The sequence below is a fragment of the Natator depressus genome, chromosome 7 (genome assembly GCF_965152275.1).
Source record: "Natator depressus isolate rNatDep1 chromosome 7, rNatDep2.hap1, whole genome shotgun sequence".
In the NCBI taxonomy this organism is placed as follows: Eukaryota; Metazoa; Chordata; order Testudines; family Cheloniidae; genus Natator; species Natator depressus.
Window position 1 is genome coordinate 24,778,388 of NC_134240.1, and position 18,759 is coordinate 24,797,146.

Sequence of the window (18,759 nt, forward strand, 5' to 3'; positions counted from 1 at the left end):
TCTTCTCCTAGAGGTTGGAGTATGAGGGATAATTCTGGCCTACCAAAGTCTTGAGGGAAATGCTAGACTTAGGTAAGAAACTTGTGTAGGTCTTTTTGTCTCTAACCTTTGTCTCTCTGATTCCTATGTGTTTATGGATACTTAAATAATGCTTTGTTTTGAAGAAATCATTCTGATTCACTGTATTTTTCCCACTGGTTACAACTCCCAAGGGGATGTTTTAGCAAGGGCCAAAGTCAGTTGAAGCTGCCTAGGAGATCCAGTTGGTAACGAGGGGTGCTGTAATCTGGAGACCCAATGTAAAAGTGGTGTGGATTGCAAGATTACATTCTGAGAGAAGTGCAGGGACTGGGCCTGTCACTTGAAAGAGGAGCTCATGGAGAGACTGAATGAGGGGTCAAAGGTACAGTTTACCCTGAACTATGACTACAAGCAAAGACAGAATCAATTGAAAATTCTTAGATATTTGTTATCTTGGCTACCAGTAGAATTGCTGAAGTTATTCTTCTGAAGTATTTTTAAATTATGTTGAACTGAACAAAGAATTAAAAAATTGTTTCTGGGAGGATGGTCCAGGGGCATCGCATGCTGCTTCTCAGTGATGAGAATTGTGGTCCCATCTGCTTGGTGCTCTGTGAGGACAACTTGATCTTGGAGAAGAGGGGAGCAGGGGTATTCTCTTGAGCAAAGGTTAAAGGCATAGGGTGGTGTTGATGTGCTGCTCTGGAGTGGGTGAAGAAGTAAATCACAGTTTATAAGGGTATGTCAAATAATATAATCTACCTCTTTTTTTTTGAGTGATTGTACATACAGACTCCACTCTGTGTGCATGTGACCTATGCATGTGAGATTGGTTTCTTTTAAATAGCAGTGTCTATTTGTGCCCCATAGGTAAAGTCATAAAGGGCCGGGAGGCTTCAGCTGCCACTCAGTTCCTTCTTAATACCTGGAAGACAGAACCTAGTAGTGCTAGCTAACGTGCTCTGAGCAAGAGACACTAGTGCAGGTTTGTAGTTAAGATTAGTTCATTGTGGATCTTCTTTTGTTTTGTTTGAGCACTCGGGCCACTTCTTACAAGCCCCACTCAAAAGTGATTTCCTCTGTAAGGAGCCAAAATCAGTGTCACTCCTGGGACCTGGGCAGACACCAGTTCCCTCTGACTAGGGGACAGAAAGATTCCCCTAAGGCTCTTTCATCTAAAAGCCTGAAGGTAGAGTCCCATTCTGGTGCTGACGCTGTTTTTGTGCAGTGTGAGGACTGTGTTGTCTCCAGTACTGGGTGCCTTGGCACCAAGTGGCCCCCATAGAAACCCTCTGTGCAGCATTGTCTACCATCTTGACACTGCCTGATTCTTGGGACTCACTATATTGCTAGGGTGCAGTTTTCATCCAAGGGACCTGCAGTGGTGCTGGTACCAGATTACCTCTTATCAAGACTCTGCAAGAGGTCACTGTCAAACCACTAGGCCATTGTCTGCCTATTACTCCTTGGGGAATTCTGCAGCACTGCACATGTGCAGAATTCATGTCCCCCGCAGATATTTTTTCTCTGCAGAATAATAAATTCTACTGGAAAGGTGCTGCAGTTATGCCTTTCGCCCAGCAGGGGCTGCTATGGTGCCAGAAGAGCAGGCAGTTGGCTCACAAGCTGGAGCCATCAATCACAAAGAGGGAGAGAGCATAGACTGTTTTTCTCACAGTGACATGTCTGCGGGGTCTGGTGAGGGAGAACTATATATGGGGGGATGGTCAGTGGGGTACCCAGACTGGGGTTCAGAAGGGCCAGTGGGGGAGGACAGACTGGGGTGAGGGCATAGGAGCTAGTTGGGGGACAGCATTGAGCCAGGGGCTGAATGGGAGTGGGGTTCAGGGATACATGAGGACAGGGTGTGCAGGGAAAGATGGGGATGGGGCCATGAATGGGAGAGGCAAGGGTCTGCATGGGGGATGCTCCCCAACTCTCTATAACAATCCCCGCTCTTCTCCCCCCCCCACCACAAAAAAAAACCCCCGTTACATACTGTCTCCTTCCCTCTCCCCAACAACCCTCCAGGTTCACTGCCAACAATTACTTTCCTCTCCCTCAGCTCCTCAGTTACCCCTGACTCCCTCAAGCCTTCGCACTGTTTCTGAGGGGTGTGGGAAGTACGTTTCTGTATTGTAGTTTAAATGAATTATTACTCAAAGCTCTGTATGAATATGTCTAGTAAGGAATCTATTTGTCAAAAAACATTTCCTGAATCTCTTTTGTTGTCTGTATTGTTACGGACATACTTGCTGACAGATATTTGGAAATAAATTACTGAAATAATTGAAACTGGCATGATTATTTTGTGGTGTTTTGACAAAATGCAGAATTTTAAAACATGCACAGAATTTTTAATTTTTGGTGCAGAATTCCCCCCAGGAGTAGCCTGTGTTGTGGACTGCAAGACAACATACCCAATAGAACTGCCCCACTTCTTTATCTTCCCACATCCCTCAGGTGCATATGGCATCCACCAGTTTTTTGCCATTTAGTTCAGTCTTCTGCTGGTCTGTTCAGGCTCCTGCATTTCATGTTGGTGGATTTGGCTTCTTTATTGTTCTACGTAATGTTTTTCTAGGTTAACCTCTTTCTCCCTCCCCCCCCTTTTTGCTGTATGTATTTAGATGGAATAAATGAGCCAAAGGTGTTAATGTAACCCAGTCGCTGTTCAGCATTAAACAGTGGTAAACAAGGTCCAGGGTTTGGTATACAGAGACCTCAGACCGCTTAGTACTGCGGCAAGCACACCATTATAAATCTTTCTCACCTTTGATTAAAGATACAGGGGGGAAAAAGGAAAAGCAGTGAAAGCATTTGAAATGAAAAACTATTGTCAGGGTTCCCTCCCCACTGTGAACTCTGGGGTACAGATGTGGGGATCTGCATGAAAGACCCCCTAAGCTTATTTCTACCAACTTTGGTTAAAAACTTCCCCAAGGCACAAATCCTTTCCTTGTTCTTGGACGGTATTGCTGCCACCACCAAGTGATTTAGACAAAGATTCAGGAAAAGGACCACTTGGAGATCCTATTTCCCCAAAATATCCCCCCAAGCCCCTTCACCCCCTTTCCTAGGGAGGCTTGAGAATAATATACCAACCAGTAGGTTAACCAAGTGAACACAGAGCAGACCCTTGGGTTTTTAGAACACTAAAAACCCATCAGGTTCTTAAAAGAACTTTATAATAAAGAAAAAAGCAAAAGAAGCACCTCTGTAAAATCAGGATGTAAGGTAATTTTACAGGGTAAGAAGATTTAAAACACACAGGATTCCCCTCTAGGCTCAACTTTCAAGTTACAAAAAACAGGAATAAACCTCCCCCTTAGCACAGGGAAATTTCACAAGCTAAAACAAAAGATAATCTAATGTCTTGCTTTAGTTACCAGTTTTGTAACCTTAGATGCTTATTTCAGGTAGGGTTTTAGGAGACTTTTTTTCCTTCCCTGGTCCCTCTCTGTCCAAGAGAAAACAGAGAGAGCACAAACAAAACCTCGCCCCACAGATTTGAAAGGATCTTCTTCCCTTATTGGTCCTTTTGGTCAGGTCCCAACCAGGTTATTTGAGCGTCTTAACCCCTTACAGGTAAAGGAGGGGTTTTATGCTACCCTTAGCTGTATGTTTATGACAACTATAAGGCTTTAATTTTATCAACATTCCTTGTTCCCTTTCCCTTTAGCTGGACAAAAGTGGTTTTTGTTTTTTTTTTAAGGGGCGGGGGGGAACCCTTGTCTGACAGTCTCTTAGAAGGTATAAAAGATCATGGTAACTGTCTTTTACAGGGAATGAGAAGAAGTTAGTTGAGATTAGCTAGAGCTGCTGCTGTTTAAAGTCCAATCCCATTTCATCCCAGGTGATGGCTGGGATTCAGCTGGAGCCAGTAGAGGTGGTAGTATTATCTGGATCCTTTTCTCTGGCCTGGTCAGGACATCTCTCAGGATGGGGGTGACCAAGGTCTGGGGTCTTTCTATTCATTAATTACTTCAGCAGTTTCAGTAGCTTTGTATCTTTTCACATTCTAGAATCCAATTTTCATTATTGATCTTGCCTTGAGCAAGGGATTTTTCAGGACATGGGCTTCCTTATGGATTTGACCAATGTCCATCATATTCTTCACATGAAGTCGATCTCTTGTTTGAGCCTGCTACATACTGTTATGGCTCCTGGTGTGTGTTTCTGAAGTAATTTTGTTTTTATGTGCTAGAGTTACCAGCCTCATGCACAACCTTAAGTCCGCAGCTCCTTATTCATTATTTGCGGTTTTCCATAGGTGAACGCTTCCCCCGCCTGCCACCCAGGGGACATGCTTGTAGCTTCGAATGCCCCACGTCTCTGGAGGAGGTTTATTCCTTTTCTTCGTTCTCCTAGGCAAGTCCTTTCACCTCGGGGGGGTTGTACAGTGGAGTCTGATTGAGAGTTGAGGGAAAAATCCCTGTTGGGTATCAGAAAATCATCAGAAACCCACAGGATAGACCCCACCCTGGTATTCACTATGTATTCTCCTCACTATCTCTACTGACCAAGGCCAGACTGGCCTCACTGGAGAGCAAGACCATATTCTAGGAAACTTGCTCTAAAAATTGTAAATGATGCTAATTTCCTTCTCTGGAGGAAAAACTTCCAGGTTCTTCACTTGCCCTAACCTCAACTTGTGGAGGGTGAGGAGGAATACAATGGATGCTATCGCTCATCAGAACAACCACTTCCTGCCATCTCATCATCCTCACCAGATGAAGTGGTTGATTCCCCCATCCATGGCTTCCATGGATGAGTTTTTAAGTCTTCCAGGATTTGATTAAAAGAATGGCTGAGACACTTGTTCGCCACAGTAGACAACACCAAGTACCCAAACTTGCAGTGGAGGCATGAGCCTGTGCTTGTTGCGGGACACCATTTCTTTAATGGTCTTGAGGATTCCTCTGCCTGTCCACGGCTTCCCTTGATCACCAGGATAGTTTCCAAGGCCAGGAAGGATAAAGCTGTGGTCAACACAATAGCTCCTTACTGGCCGAGACAGTTTTAGCTACAAGACCTGCTGTGGACATCTGACCTCCCTTACAGCTGCCAGATGTACTGTCTCGGAACCAAAGTCAGATCCTGCATCCAGACATCTGACTGTTTGGATGTTGGCTGATCTGACAGACTGTTCCCTACAGGTTCAGAGGATTCTCATACAAAACAGGAAGACTTACTCAGAGTGGAAAAGATTTTTATTTAATTTGTTCCCCCCACAGGGGCAGCCCCAAATAATTTGGATCCAGTAGAGGTGCCAAAGATCCTAAACTATTTACAGTTCATGAAACCAGTAACACTGCCATTTGCTTCTTTCAGGATTCACCTATGGCATGTCTATGCTCTGGTACATCCACCTTCAATCTTTTCTTTCCCAACAGTGTATATACATTCCTTAAGGGCCTTTTTCATATTTAAGTTATAGTTAAGACATCTCGCTCCCTCATGGGGCCTCAGTCATCCTCAAGAGGCCTCCTTCTGAGCCACTGTTGGAATGCTCCATGTACTGCCTCACCATTAGCACGTTTTCTAGAACACTGCAAATCTGTATAAATGCCTTTCTATGGCGAAGGCACTGAGACACAATGCTGAGGGCCATATAAATAGTTAAAACATGTCCTTATCCCCTTTTATTCTTAGCCAAACCCGAAGAACTATTTTACTAACTGGAATATTGTGTCCAGTTCTGGGCACATACTTTAGGAAAGATGTGCGCAAATTGGAGAAAAGCGAGAGGAGAGCAATAAAAAATGATTGAAAGTCTAAAAATGTCTGAGGAAAGATTTTTTTTTGAGGGGGAAGGGGTTGTTTAGGTTGGAGAAGAGTGAATGGGGCCATAAGCCTTCAACTACGCAAAAGGTTGTTATAAAGAAGAGAGGTTTCAGAATAGCAGCTGTGTTAGTCTGTATCCACAAAAAGAACAGGAATACTTGTGGCACCTTAGAGACAAACAAATCTGTTAGTCTCTAAGGTGCCCCAAGTACTCCTTTTTCTTCTTATAAAGAAGAGAGTGATGATACTATTCCTGTCCTCAGTGGATGAGAAAAAATTAATGGGCTTAAATTTCAATAAGGGAAAGTTAGGAAGTTTTTTCCTAATGTCTAACCTAAGTGAAAGGATAGTTAAGCACTTGAACAGATTACCTTGGGAGGCAGTAGAATCCCTATCACTGGAGGCTTTTAGGAAAAAGGTTAGACAAACAGTTACCACAGATGGTCTAGAGAATACTTGGTCTTCACTGAAGTAAAAATAATACCTCAGTGCAGAGGTGTGGACCAGATGATCTATAAGGGTCCCTTCTAATCCTGTGATTAAAAGGCACTGTAGCTTTTTATAGTAGTTTATATCTGATGCATCCTCTCTGATCTAGCCATGCAGTCATTGCTCACGCACGCTTTCCATGCAAGTCAGATGATTTTAAACTGAAAGAGGGACCAACGCACTAATCTAATAAGTCATTTCCAACTCCAAAGTCCATTCAAACTGAGATTGTGTTTTGGAAACTAACTCTCTGAACTGGACACAAAAGACTAATGAAGATGGCTGGTGCTCTGACTGCTATAATAAGAAATCCTGAATTCCCGAAGGTGGATTTTTACTCTTTGTTGGATGTGGAGCTTAGTGCAATATAATGAACAAATTGGCATTGACCTAAAAACCTTTAACATAACTTCATGCAGAATATTATATATTTGTATATACCAGAAGATTAGGAATATTCTATGGCCAAATATTGAAAAAATATATGGTTGAATTCTGAACAGATCATCTGTTTTACTTTGTTCCCTTTATGAGTCATATGAAGGTTTGCAAAAAATGAATGGGTTTTTATTTGCCTGAATCTTGAGGGAATAATTATGCTTCACATAATGGCATATAGCTATGGCCATTCATACAGATCTGTAATTCATTATTTGCCTTTTTCAAAATATTCTAGTAATCCATTTAAATACAGGGCAGAAGCCTGAGTCAACTCCCCCATCACAAATAGGGGCTAGCTGAAGCGAACAGTTCATGAGCAACCCATCAGCAAAACTTGTTCACGTAAACTATTTGATCAGTATCTGGCAGCGGTTCATGAATGATTTGCAGACAGAAAAAGTGCTAGGTATTAAATTGTGAACGGCTCTATGCTGTGTACAATTCCATTGTAAATACTTTGTTGTTTGTCCTAGTTTTAAGTTAAATTATTAGCAATACAATTTTTTTTGTCAGAACATGTGTGTATTTCTGTAAAAGTAAATGAGGGGAATGGTATAACGGGGTGTGTGTGTGAAGCCTAAAATCCTACTCTGTAATCCCTTACCCATAGGGGTAATCTTTGCCTGTGGGGCTAGGTTAAGGCAGGATGGGTGTGACACACAACCCCAGCAGGCCTTCTGCATGACTATACCTCTCCTTTTTTTGGTAAAGGTTTGAGGTCCCTTAAGGATAGGCATCCTGGGTGCTTGCTCTGTTGTAGAGAAGAACGTCTTGGAGCAATGTTCTGTCTGTCACTCATTCTCCAAGAATACAGTGTGAAAGCCACCTCGCTGAAGTGGTTCCTTCTAGAGAGACCAATGCAGGCTGCTTCAGCCACTGGGAGAGAGGCTACAACCTGGCCTCAGTTAGACCTATTAATTCCCCACAGAGCTGTGATTCTATGCCACCCTCCCAGGTTCTGTCTGCTTTGTGGACCTATTCATCATTAGCCCAGACATCTGCTAGGCAGTTTCCTGTCCCCAGTAACTGATAAGCTGACACTGAAGGGTCACTAGCCACATGATTAATCTCAGGTTCATTCATACAAGGGCCATAAACCTGAGGAGACTCTGGTACTAACTTCCAAGTCTGCACAGGTGCTGCCCTCTAATTTGGCAGACCACAGTAGTCTTAGGCCTGGCCCTTCCTCACTGAGCCTGGGCCCAAATGCCTTGGAACCTGAACCATTGGCACCCAGGGTCTCTGTGATCACAGCCCCATCTACTTTCCACATTGTTATTGATTTCCTCTGTCTTACTACCCCCCCCCCCTTGGCACCAAAACCATAGCTGGAGCCAACTGTTATGACTGCCCTGATACTAGAGTCCCCTCTCTGTGAGGGACTGAGGGTGGTGATATCCAAACCCCCAGCCATGTAGTCACCAATATACCAGATTAGAGAGGTAGCCTCTGTACCTTCATCCCTCCTCACCCTTGGGTAACACAGTAGAGTCAGGAAGAAAGGGCTTATCCTATCTGGGCCTTCCCCCTGGCTATGTATCCTCCCCTCAACATTCTCACTACTCATAGCCTTACTGGACATGCTGGGTTGTGCCGCCATACTGCTTGCATCAAGTCTCAGGGGATCACCCTTTCCAAAGAGACCAATTATATCATCACAGACAAGCCCATTGGTACAGCCACAGATATTTGAAAAGGAAGAGAGTGAGGAAGAACTTCATTACAGGCTGTGGTGGATGTATCTAGTGCAAGCTTGCACCGTTGCCATGAAGAGGTGTTATGCTATTCCTAAGCATTGCTCATAATTTTTAAAGGCAAAACAGCTACCTTAGTTGCTTCTGAAGCCAGGGGGAGAGTCAATCAACATTTCCTTTCTCCCCTGCTACTCTAGCTGTTTAAATATACTTACAGGCATTCTGAAATCCAGCCACTGTATACTCTGTAACAGAGCACACATTGCACTTCTTTATCCCCTTTGGAGGCCTTCCAAGTGTTTTACCGTAATTGGGATGTATTAGCTAAAGTTTGTAGATATAAAAACTGAGGCATAAAAAGTTTTAAGTGCCTTATCCCATGTCCCACAGTGTAATCCTGATAAAGTTGCTGAATGGCTGTACAGAACTTTGTGAAACCAACATAAAATATCTTACTCTCAATAACTCTATTCACAATCAAGTGTTTCATTCAGCATTACTTTTTCCCAAAGCAAGCAAGAGCATCCACATATTGCAATTACTTTACTTCAGAACTTATCTAACTTTGGTCCATGACCATGGAAGGCTGCTTGCTGGTAGACAGCAGAGCTGACAGACCATGTGGCAATGGCTCTACGAGTTAGAAATACATAAATATTTTTTCCATGACACTAGTTACCAGAGCTGGTGAGTTCACAAATCTATTAAGTCTGAGAGCTCCCCACCCCACACACATAGGCATCTGTACTGGATAGCTTGCTTTCAAAAGGTACAAACAGCAGGGAGATAGAGTACAGTGATGCTACAGTTTGTACATGTAAATGATGGTGAATTGGTTATATGATTTTGAACCACAAAGGTATAGGCCACACTGGAATATAGGCTATCAGAAAGAGAATTACCCTAGACAATTACATACAAGAATAAAAAGCCTTCTGCCCCAGAGTTCTTCACCGTCACAGGTGAAATACATGATTTAAGACTCAAAGGCCTTATCAGAAAACAACTTTAATCAAAATATCTTACATGCAAGATGCAATGGATACATAGTTGGTAAGCAGGGTGGTATAAACATGTACCTACGGCACATTTTTACACATGTACATTAGTCTGATGAAAAATCAATCATTTATTTTTGAGCACCCAAAAGCTTCACAAACACTCCCTATTCAAGAGCTTACAGTCTAAACACAAAATGCACCAAATGAAAACAAATTGAGAGCAGCAGGTAACAAGTTATAGTAACATCCCACAGTAATTCACACCAGTTGTACAGTTAGTGTTAATTTTCCATGGTCAGCAACCCTCTTAATCCACATTTTCCCACCATCCTCCCACCCATAGGTGTCTGTCAGCAGTGAACTCCAGCCCCTCAGCTTAGGCCTGCTCCATCCATTCCCTTCTAAGAATCATCTCTCTTCCCCTCAATGGAAGAGCTCAAAAGGCTCTGAGGGCTGGAAAGTAAAAGTTATCTGTTGGCTGTTCCAGCAGCAGCAGCGTCTGTATCTACTCCCATAGCCAGCACCAGTCACAAGGGGGAAGGCTCCATTCCAATAGAGAGTCCAGGGAGAGGAAACAGTGCATGTGCTTGGACCTTGTGCCATAGGACTTTCCTCCCATTTCTCTTGGTAAGAGAAAGGAGTTCCTCTCCTGGCCTGTTCTTTCTACTCTCCCACCATAAAGGTTATAACAGTTTCAGTCTCTATCCTTGCCTAGCAGCAGCCACCTACCCTGTGAGGAGGCTCTATAGCCCATGAGGTGCCAAGGAGAGTGGCAATACTTAGACCCCCATACTTGTTTGACTGGTACCAAGTGTCACATAATTAAGGGTTCAGCTCATAGGAGGCTTACATATCACATTTTTAAAAACACCATGGAACAATTGCCCATATCAGCATGTATAGTACTATGAAAATGCTACCACTGTATTTATTACTATGAGGTACATGTATGGACCTTGTCTGAGTGTCAGATTAGTTTGCACTGTTTGGTTGGTCATTGGGTCAAGCAACAGGAGCAGAGTTAGGTAAGGTTTTTTTTATGTCCTAAGTCCCCACAGTTTTTATGTGCATCCCCCCAGTTTTCAGTTTAGCAACTTTTTTCATTTTAAATATTCAGTTTAACTTTTGCATTATGAGGAAGCCACAATGTTCTAATGCATTTCTAGTGTTCCTATCTGCATGATATGTGCCTTTTTATAGTGTATAGGGGTGAGAATTCTTCTTGATTTTTTGGCATTAGACATTCAGAGCTTGTTTTGCCCTGGAAGGCACTAATAACCAGAAAACTAGTCAAATGAGGACAATAATATCAGGAGTTGAGGGAAAGTTATTAACTAAAACAAGAAGCATCAGTAAAACTCTATAAATCTTTTGTTTGCAGAACCTCTTCAGTTTCCATGACCAACATTTTGGAGAAAGGAAGCCCTGGATAGTGGATGTTTAAATAATTAACTATTATTTCCAGTAAGGTATGGTAATGTACATCATTAGACATCCCAAATATTCCCCAACATAACCAGGAAAGACTAGACTTGCTATTGCTAAAATGAAAAGTGTAAGCAAAAAAAAATTTTTTTTTTAAGTTAAGAAAGCTTTCAGGCCTTCTTTATGATGGAAAAAAATCGAGCAAATCCAACTTTTAAAAATCTTTGCAAGTCACCTTTAAGCATTTGCACCCAAATAATTAGATACATATTACTTATGTGAAGTGTTATTTTCTTCCCCTCCCCCCAGACCAGGACAGAATTGTCCTCCAGAAGCAACTAATGCTTCCCTGTAAATCAAAAATTGACAAGATAAATTTAAAAAGCTCCTTCCCACCCAAACTGTATTAGGAAACTGACCTAAAACTTTTAGTATGTTTTCTAATGCTAGATATAGGATATAGATAACAGTAGGAATCAATACTCAAAAGTAAATACAGGTCTTACATATTTTTATTTTTAGTAAACTTGATACTGGTTTACAATAATGGACAACTGGTCTTTAAATCTGTTTTTTTTCCATTTCTTTTAAAGGTCAAGAGGAGCCTTTCAGTGGCTACAAATACATTAAGTGGGCAAGGAAAATGGTTCTTAAACCATTTTAATCCTAAAATTTAATATGGTTTTATGTTGATTGTACAAGTCTATTCAGATGTTGGTATCTGGTTAGAAAGTATCTTGTCAAAAAAAGGAGTAGTACACTGAACATGCAGCTTGCTAAAGTCTAGAGAAGCATCAGGAATGCTAAATGAATAAATTTATATTTTTGAGTATTTAAAAAGAAGGAGGTGACATTTGTCCTGCATTGAAAGTAGTTTTAATTGATTTGATTCAACACAACTCATTTGCTTACCCTCTTTTATATCCTATTCTGAATTATACAAACAGGGTTCAGTTCATGTGTACTTTTATAGAAATCAGATTAGATTCATACATCTGTAACAAAATAATCTCTTAATCAGTTAAAAACACCTATAAAAAGGTATGATAATCTAACTTTTCTTTTTTTAAAACATCCTCATCTTTCTTAAATATATTTGGACTTCCTATTAGTGTAGAAAAAGGGAAAGGGGAAGCTATATCATGCAAATGTTATGAACAGTCAGACAAAATGCTCAGTAAGAAATTTATAATCAAAATGACAGGCATGTGAACTTTTTTCCAATAATCAGTTTAGCTTCCTTCTTTATAAAGGTACATACAAGCCAGGATACAAGGTAAGTTCCCCTAAAGTAAACAAATTCCTTGTTTAAAGGCCCGGAACAAATGCCATGCAAATGTTAGTCTTATTTCCACTTTAAATCACATATTAATGCTATATGATCTGAGGGATGAGACACACTTGGCAAGGCCTGATGGGTGGTAACTTCTTCATGACTTGGCAATGGAATTACTTGTTCAACCTCTAAAGCATTTATGTCAATGAATATGTAGTCCAGGCATCCATGAAACCCACCAACATAATTTGTATAAGCAGGTTCTCCACAAGCACTTTGCAGTTTGAAAGGATGAGTTAGAGACATATTGCATCTTTCTTCTTCTCCATTAGAGACCCAGTCTTCATGATCCTCAGCAATACTGCCACTGTTGATAAACCTATACATTCCAGTTGAAGGTGTACTATTAAAATCACCGCAGAATATGACAGGTATGCCAGGATACAGATCACATGTAACATGCCTAATATGAGACAAAGCTACAGCAATTTGGATGAGACGGATATTTCCACCTACGAACATAAAAGCATGTTAATTAAGTATTCTATTTATTCAGTAGTTTCAAATGAGTTTTATAAACCACTGCTGACTGATAGTTTGCAGCAATATACATTTTAAAACTGTTAGCAAGGCTTCAACTTCAGTGCATGATTGTAGGGACTGTGCACCTTTAAAAACATACCCCTGCAATTTTCCCTCCCAAGTAAGAGTGAATCTAGAGAAACCAAATACCTTCTTTGCTAAGGATTGAGCAGGGGCCTTTTTCACCCTTGCTCAGTTCTTCAGTTAATCCCTGGCCTAATAGGGCATTGGCTTCACCCCACCATCTCAGTGGCTTTTTTTCTGCCCCTACATCCTTTAGGACAGGGGTGGGCAAACTTTTTGGCCCGAGGACCACATCAGGGTTGCGAAATTGTATGGAGGGCCAAGTAGGGAAGGCTGTGCTTCCGCAAACAGCCTGCCCCTCCTCCATCCACCCCCCCCCCACTTCCTGCCCCCCTCAGAACCCCCGCCATCCAACCCCCCTGCTTCTTGTCCGCTGACCACCCCCTCCCAGGAACCCCCATCCCTAACTGCCTCCCCGGAACCCCAGGCCTTATCCAACAACTCCCTGTTCCCTGTCCCCTGACTGTCCCCCCCAGAACCTCCGCCCCATCCAACCCCCCCTGCTCCCTGTCCCCTGACTGCCCCCCGGGACCCTCTGCCCCTTATCCAACCCCCCCGCTCCCTGCCCCCTTACCATGCCACTCAGAGCAGCATGACTGGCAGTTGCGTCGCCTGGCTGCAGCCAGCCACACTGCCACGCTGCCCAGCAGGAGCTTGCAGCCCTACCGCCCAGAGCACTGCCGGCGCAGCGAGCTGAGGCTGTGGGAGTGGGGGGACAGCAGGGGAGGGGCCGGGAGTTCAGGGGCCGGGCATGACAGTCCCGGGGGCCAGATGTGGCCCACGGGCTGTAGTTTGCCCACCTCTGCTTTAGGAACACCAAGAAACAGGAAGTAATCTCCCCTCCTAGTTCTTGCGCCTAGAAGGGAGACGTGGTTTGAGAGGCCCAATTTGCTTCCTCTGCTGTCAATACCACAACATGGCTCCATCAGTTACATTGAGTACAGAGGGAGTCACACTCTGTAAACCCATCTATATTAGCAAATTACAGATTGGGGGTGGAATGTAGAATACAATAATCTTTGCTTTAGCTATAGTCTGAACATTCCTAAACAAGCAAGACTACACTCTATCACGATATGATATAATCCTCCAATCCAGTTGGTGCAGCAGTTAAAGATCCCATTATGAGAAGGAATGAACTAAGGAAATCCTCATCTCCATAAGGAAAAGTGAGGAATTGTAAGAAGTAGGGAGAAATCCTTCCATTCAGAAAAGTGTGAAATGCAAATTCTAGTTGTGTAGGAAAAATGCTACTAAATCTAGCTAATAATATAGACATATATAACATCAGTAAAGTTACCTTTTGGATGCCAGTATAGATGAGTATTAGCTATACAAATCTTCCTTGAAGGATCATTCATAGACTGAAGAACTGAAACCTGCACGAAACAGCACTCTTTTACAACATGTTAAATCAGAAAATGCTTTACAGGCCTCAGGGAGCCTATGTAGAATTATGAATTATTAGTGATTAATCAACTTGTACCTTGGTGACAATACAATTCACATTTTTATACATCTCTTTCTACACATTATTTTGAATGTTAAAGTCAAATATTATAAGCAATAAACAGGTTTTGAAAAACAGTGTACCTGACAAGAAATAGCCCATGTACACTAACTACACATACCATTATAACATTTCTCCCCCACAAAAAGCCATGACCCGTGACAATTATAGTACTTCGTCAGTTCTAGAACTAGTAAAACAAGTGTTTGTAAAATAAGTCATTTGACAAATTCCAGCGAAATTAATGTATTTGCCAAATACTATTTTAACCAGCCCTGTCTGTCAAGTCTCCTGCTTTTGCTATACTTTTTCTTCTGTATTTCACTCTCTTTCTTGTAAAAGATCTTGGTGGAGCTTTTCCCAAGTTTTTTCCTTCTCCATTCTTCCACCCCGTCTGCAGCAACAACACTTCAGTTGTTTCTCTGCACTGAGGAAGCCACCACTGCACTAGTTGGGAAGTTAGCAATCTAAAACTTTTGTTTAATAAAAAAAAAAAAAAGTTATCAGGCACCAGGAAAAGTTTGTACTCACACTGGCCCTTGGGGTAAGTAGATTTTTCAAGCCTTGTAAATTAGATTATATTTGTCACTGCCACAAAACTCCATGTCAGTTACTGGGATTTCTGACCTGGGCTGTGATCCTGCAAACACTTATGTGGATGCTTAACTTTAATTATGAGAGTAGTCAATGGGTCTACAAACATGAAAAGTTAAGCACGTGCATAACCCCCCCCCCCCCCAAGACGTTCTGGTTAAACTTGGATTATTGCTGTGCACATTGTAAGATGAGCTATTGCCAGCAGGAGAGTGAGTTTGTGTGTGTGGTTTTTGGAGGGGGTGTGTGTGGGGAAAGGGGGGGGGGGTGAGAAAACCTGGATTAGTGCTGGAAATGACCCACCTTGATTATCATGCGCATTATAAAGAGAGGTTTCAAAGAGAGATGGGCTATTACCAGCAGGAGACTGAGTTTGTATGTGTGTCTGTGTGTGTGTGGGGGGGGGGGGGGGGGGAAGAGTGAGAAAACCTTGATTTGTGCTGGAAATGGCCTTCCTTGATGATCACTTGATGATCACTTTAGATAAGCTGTTAGCAGCAGGACAGTGGGGTGGGAGGAAGTTTTGTTTCATGGTCTCTGTGTGTATATAATGTCTTCTGCAGTTTCCACGATATGCTATGCATCCGATGAAGTGAGCTGTAGCTCACGAAAGCTCATGCTCAAATAAACTGGTTAGTCTCTAAGGTGCCACAAGTACTCCTTTTCTTTTTTCTTTTTACGAATACAGACTAACACGGCTGTTACTCTGAAACCTGTCATTAATTTTCTTAATGTCACAAACAGTGCAGTCACTATCTCACATGCACACCCCACTTGTATGTCTACAGTGTTTCAAAATCAGATAACCAATGCCCCCAAAGTTTATTAAAATTTAGAATAAAAATATTTTCTAAACTAAAATCAGATCTGATACTTCTGAAGATCTGACACACTCCAATGTTTTGTTATATCACACTTAAGAATCCACTTTAAAATGGTTTGAAGACAGAAAGAAACCAAAGAAAATGAATACATTTAAAATTGGCAGGATCATTTTTAATCAAGCCCACATTCTAAAGGGCAGAAATCAGGGGAAGAGAGCTGACACTGGCCCCGTGTACCCAGTTGGGTGAATGGCAAAGACTCTGACACTACCACCTATCAAAACACATTTCCTTGTTTTACACATTAAGCAGTGTGACATTCTGCCTGATTCTCAAAACCCTCCATAACCTAGGGCTTGTCTACACTTACCGGGGGATCCACGTGCAGCGACTGATGCATCGGCAGTTGATTTACTCGAGAAGAGTAGGGGGAGTCAATGGGAGAGCATCTCCTGTCGACATCATGTAGCGTGGTCACCGCGGTAAGTAGATCTAAGCTACATTGATTTGAGTTACGCTATTCAAGTAACACAAACTGCCTAGCTTAGATCGAATTTCCCCTGTAGTGTAGACAAGGGCTTGCTCCAGCATAGACAGACTCTATGGCTATGTCTACACTACCACGGTAAGTCGACCTATGCTAGGCAACTCCAGCTACGTGAATAACCTTAGGCTGAGTTACTGTGGGGTCTACACCGTGGGGAGGGGTCAATGGGGGAAACTCTCCCGTTGACGTACCTTACTCTTCTCGATGGGCTCAGAGTACAGGGGTCGACTGGAGAACGATCTGCTATCGATTTAGCGGGTCTTCATTAGACCCGCTAAATCAACCACCAGTGGATCCATCGCAGAACATGGATCCCAGCTGTAATGTAGACATAGCTTATGGTTCCTACCCTACTCACAATCACAGCTCTGCCTGCCTGAGAACCTTTTACTCTACTGCTGCTCTGTCCCTTCTTTTTCCTTCTACCAGTAGTTCTATAGTGACCCTCCTCCTAAACAGTGACGGTGCCTCCCACTGGCCTGATTTCCTGGGGATTGGACACACCAATTTGTGGGGCAGAGCTCCTGTACAAGCGGCTGGTACCTGCAGCACAGAAGATCTCTGCAACACCTTCTCCTGGGCTAAGCGGTAGGGGGCTAGCTTGTCCTGCAGCTCCTTGTGCAGTGGGTCGGAGACCAGGGCCTCATTGAAGGCGATATCGTGCTCGCTAAGCAGGCTGAACTTATCCCTGCGGTAGAAAGTGGCCAAGCCTTCATGCTGCTTCTCCTTGATCCTGAAGAGCCCCTCGAGGCCGAAAGCGTCCAGCGCCGGGGCCAAGCTATCGGCGAAGACGGACTTGTCCACCTCCTGCAAGCAGATGAGATCGGCGCTGTAGCCGGCCAGCTCCTTCTTGAGCAGGTTCTGCCGGTAGTCGAGCTCCAGCGCGTAGGGCGCGCAGTAGGGGTAGAGCACGGTCCGCGAGTGCTCGGTCTGAGCATAGATGTCGGCCAGAACGTTGTAGGAGACGGTGCGGATTAAGCCTTCCCCGGACACCTTCTTGGTGTAGAGGTGCCGGGAGTCGAAGGTACAGGCGCCGGGCCCGGCCTCCACGGGGCCGCTGCTTTCCACCTCCCGGGGGAGCCCGTAGCGCTGCTGGCTGTTGCCCGGGGTGCAGTGAAGCTTGAGGCGCAGTCCGATATGCGCGTTGGTCGGCGTGAAGACGCGGTCCCGGACCGGGGCTTCTACCCAGATGGCGCCTCCCGGGGAGGGCTCGTCCCCGCCGCCCCCTGGCTGCTCCCGGTACCAGCGGAAGAGGCAGTGCTGGGGCGCGCCGAATTCGGTGTGGATCTTGGGGCAGACGGGGAAGCCGGCGAGCAGCGAGCGAGGCAGCTGGAGCTCGATGACTGATGGCGGGTTCCGCTCCACCCGGTACTTGACTTCGCCGATCTGCAGCACGGCGCCGTCCTGCCAGGCCTCAGCATTGGACACGTCTTCAGCCACGGACTCCCCGTCCCGCGAGAAGAGGCGCACGGCGAGCGGCGCCGTCGGCACCGGCTCCCCGGCCGGGCCCGCCTCCGCCCGCGCTTTCTTGCTCTTCTTGGCCGCCTTGGCGTGGCCCTTGCCGGCGTTGGTGGCGATGCGGGCCAACGCCCGGCCTAGCGGCTCCGTCTGGTCGCGCTGCATGTGCTTGGCGCTCCCGTCACACAGCACGAACCACAGGCTCATCTTAGGCTCCGACGGGACGCAGCGCACGACAGCCCGCTCCATGTGGCCAGGCGGGTCTCCGCAGGCAGGGCCGGGGGGAACCGCGTCGCCGCCGCGGCTAAGGAAAGCGGCCGATCGGCAGCGGAGCCTCCTCGGGCCGGCAGCGGCTCGTAGCTCCCCCCACAGAAGGCTCCACATGAACCAGCCCGCCCGGCATCCACCATTCATCGGCCGCCGCTGCGTTCCGGCTCCGGGCCGCGCGCGCCAAGACAGCCTCACATTGGTGACAGCACATTCGCTTGCAATTGCCTGGAAACCCGCGCTGGGGCAAAAGGAGACGAGCTGAGTGGCGCGTCGCAAGTGCTGATGGGTACTGGGGTAGTCATATACCGGAAATGACGAAAGGGAAGGCCCCACTATGGGAAATGCATTTGTCATTGGAGGTAGTCGTGGACATAGGCCGGAAGTGCTGACTATTTACTTCCTATAGAAAGAGGTAGTAAAGCTCCTGGGAAGTGAAAAGCATCTAGTGCTGATCCTGCCGAGCGCGTACCGCGGCTGGAGGTCGGGTGGGAGCAGGCAGCCTGGGGTCATGGGCGCCCCTTTTTAGCTCTCGGAGCTTTATCTAAGTCGTTTCTTTGGAGAAAATAATCTGTGTCCTTTGAAGGTCTCCAGGGAGTTGCCCCTTCTCCCTCCCCTGAGATGTCAGGCCTTAGTGGGGACCATGCCTATGATCAGTTCTCTTCAGTCCCTTTTTCCAGGGCTAAGCAGCTGGGACAGTTTGGATGAAGTCGGTAAACGAAACACTAAGTATCTCTGATATTAACAGCAAAATTCTGC

General features: G+C 44.7%; 1 protein-coding gene across 1 annotated transcript; it reads right to left on the reverse strand.

The window, feature by feature from the left end:
• Positions 1 to 9,426: 9,426 nt before the first annotated feature.
• On the reverse strand, positions 9,427 to 18,284 carry PDE12 (phosphodiesterase 12). Its single transcript, XM_074957723.1, has 3 exons — positions 16,819 to 18,284; positions 14,101 to 14,179; positions 9,427 to 12,646 (listed from the first exon to the last, which is right to left on the reverse strand). Exons 1-3 carry the CDS (start codon positions 18,145 to 18,147, stop codon positions 12,204 to 12,206), a joined length of 1,851 nt encoding a protein of 616 aa, XP_074813824.1. The 5' UTR covers positions 18,148 to 18,284; the 3' UTR covers positions 9,427 to 12,203.
• Between the last annotated feature and the right edge of the window lie 475 nt (positions 18,285 to 18,759).

Excerpts from the sequence above, each read along its gene's own strand:
- PDE12 (XM_074957723.1), bottom strand. The coding sequence starts at position 18,147 with ATGAATGGTGGATGCCGGGCGGGCTGGTTCATGTGGAGCCTTCTGTGG. Across the intron at positions 14,180-16,818 it reads AGAGATCTTCTGTGCTGCAG|GTTTCAGTTCTTCAGTCTAT; the intron begins GTACCAGCCGCT and ends TGTTTCGTGCAG. Across the intron at positions 12,647-14,100 it reads TCTATACTGGCATCCAAAAG|GTGGAAATATCCGTCTCATC; the intron begins GTAACTTTACTG and ends TTATGTTCGTAG.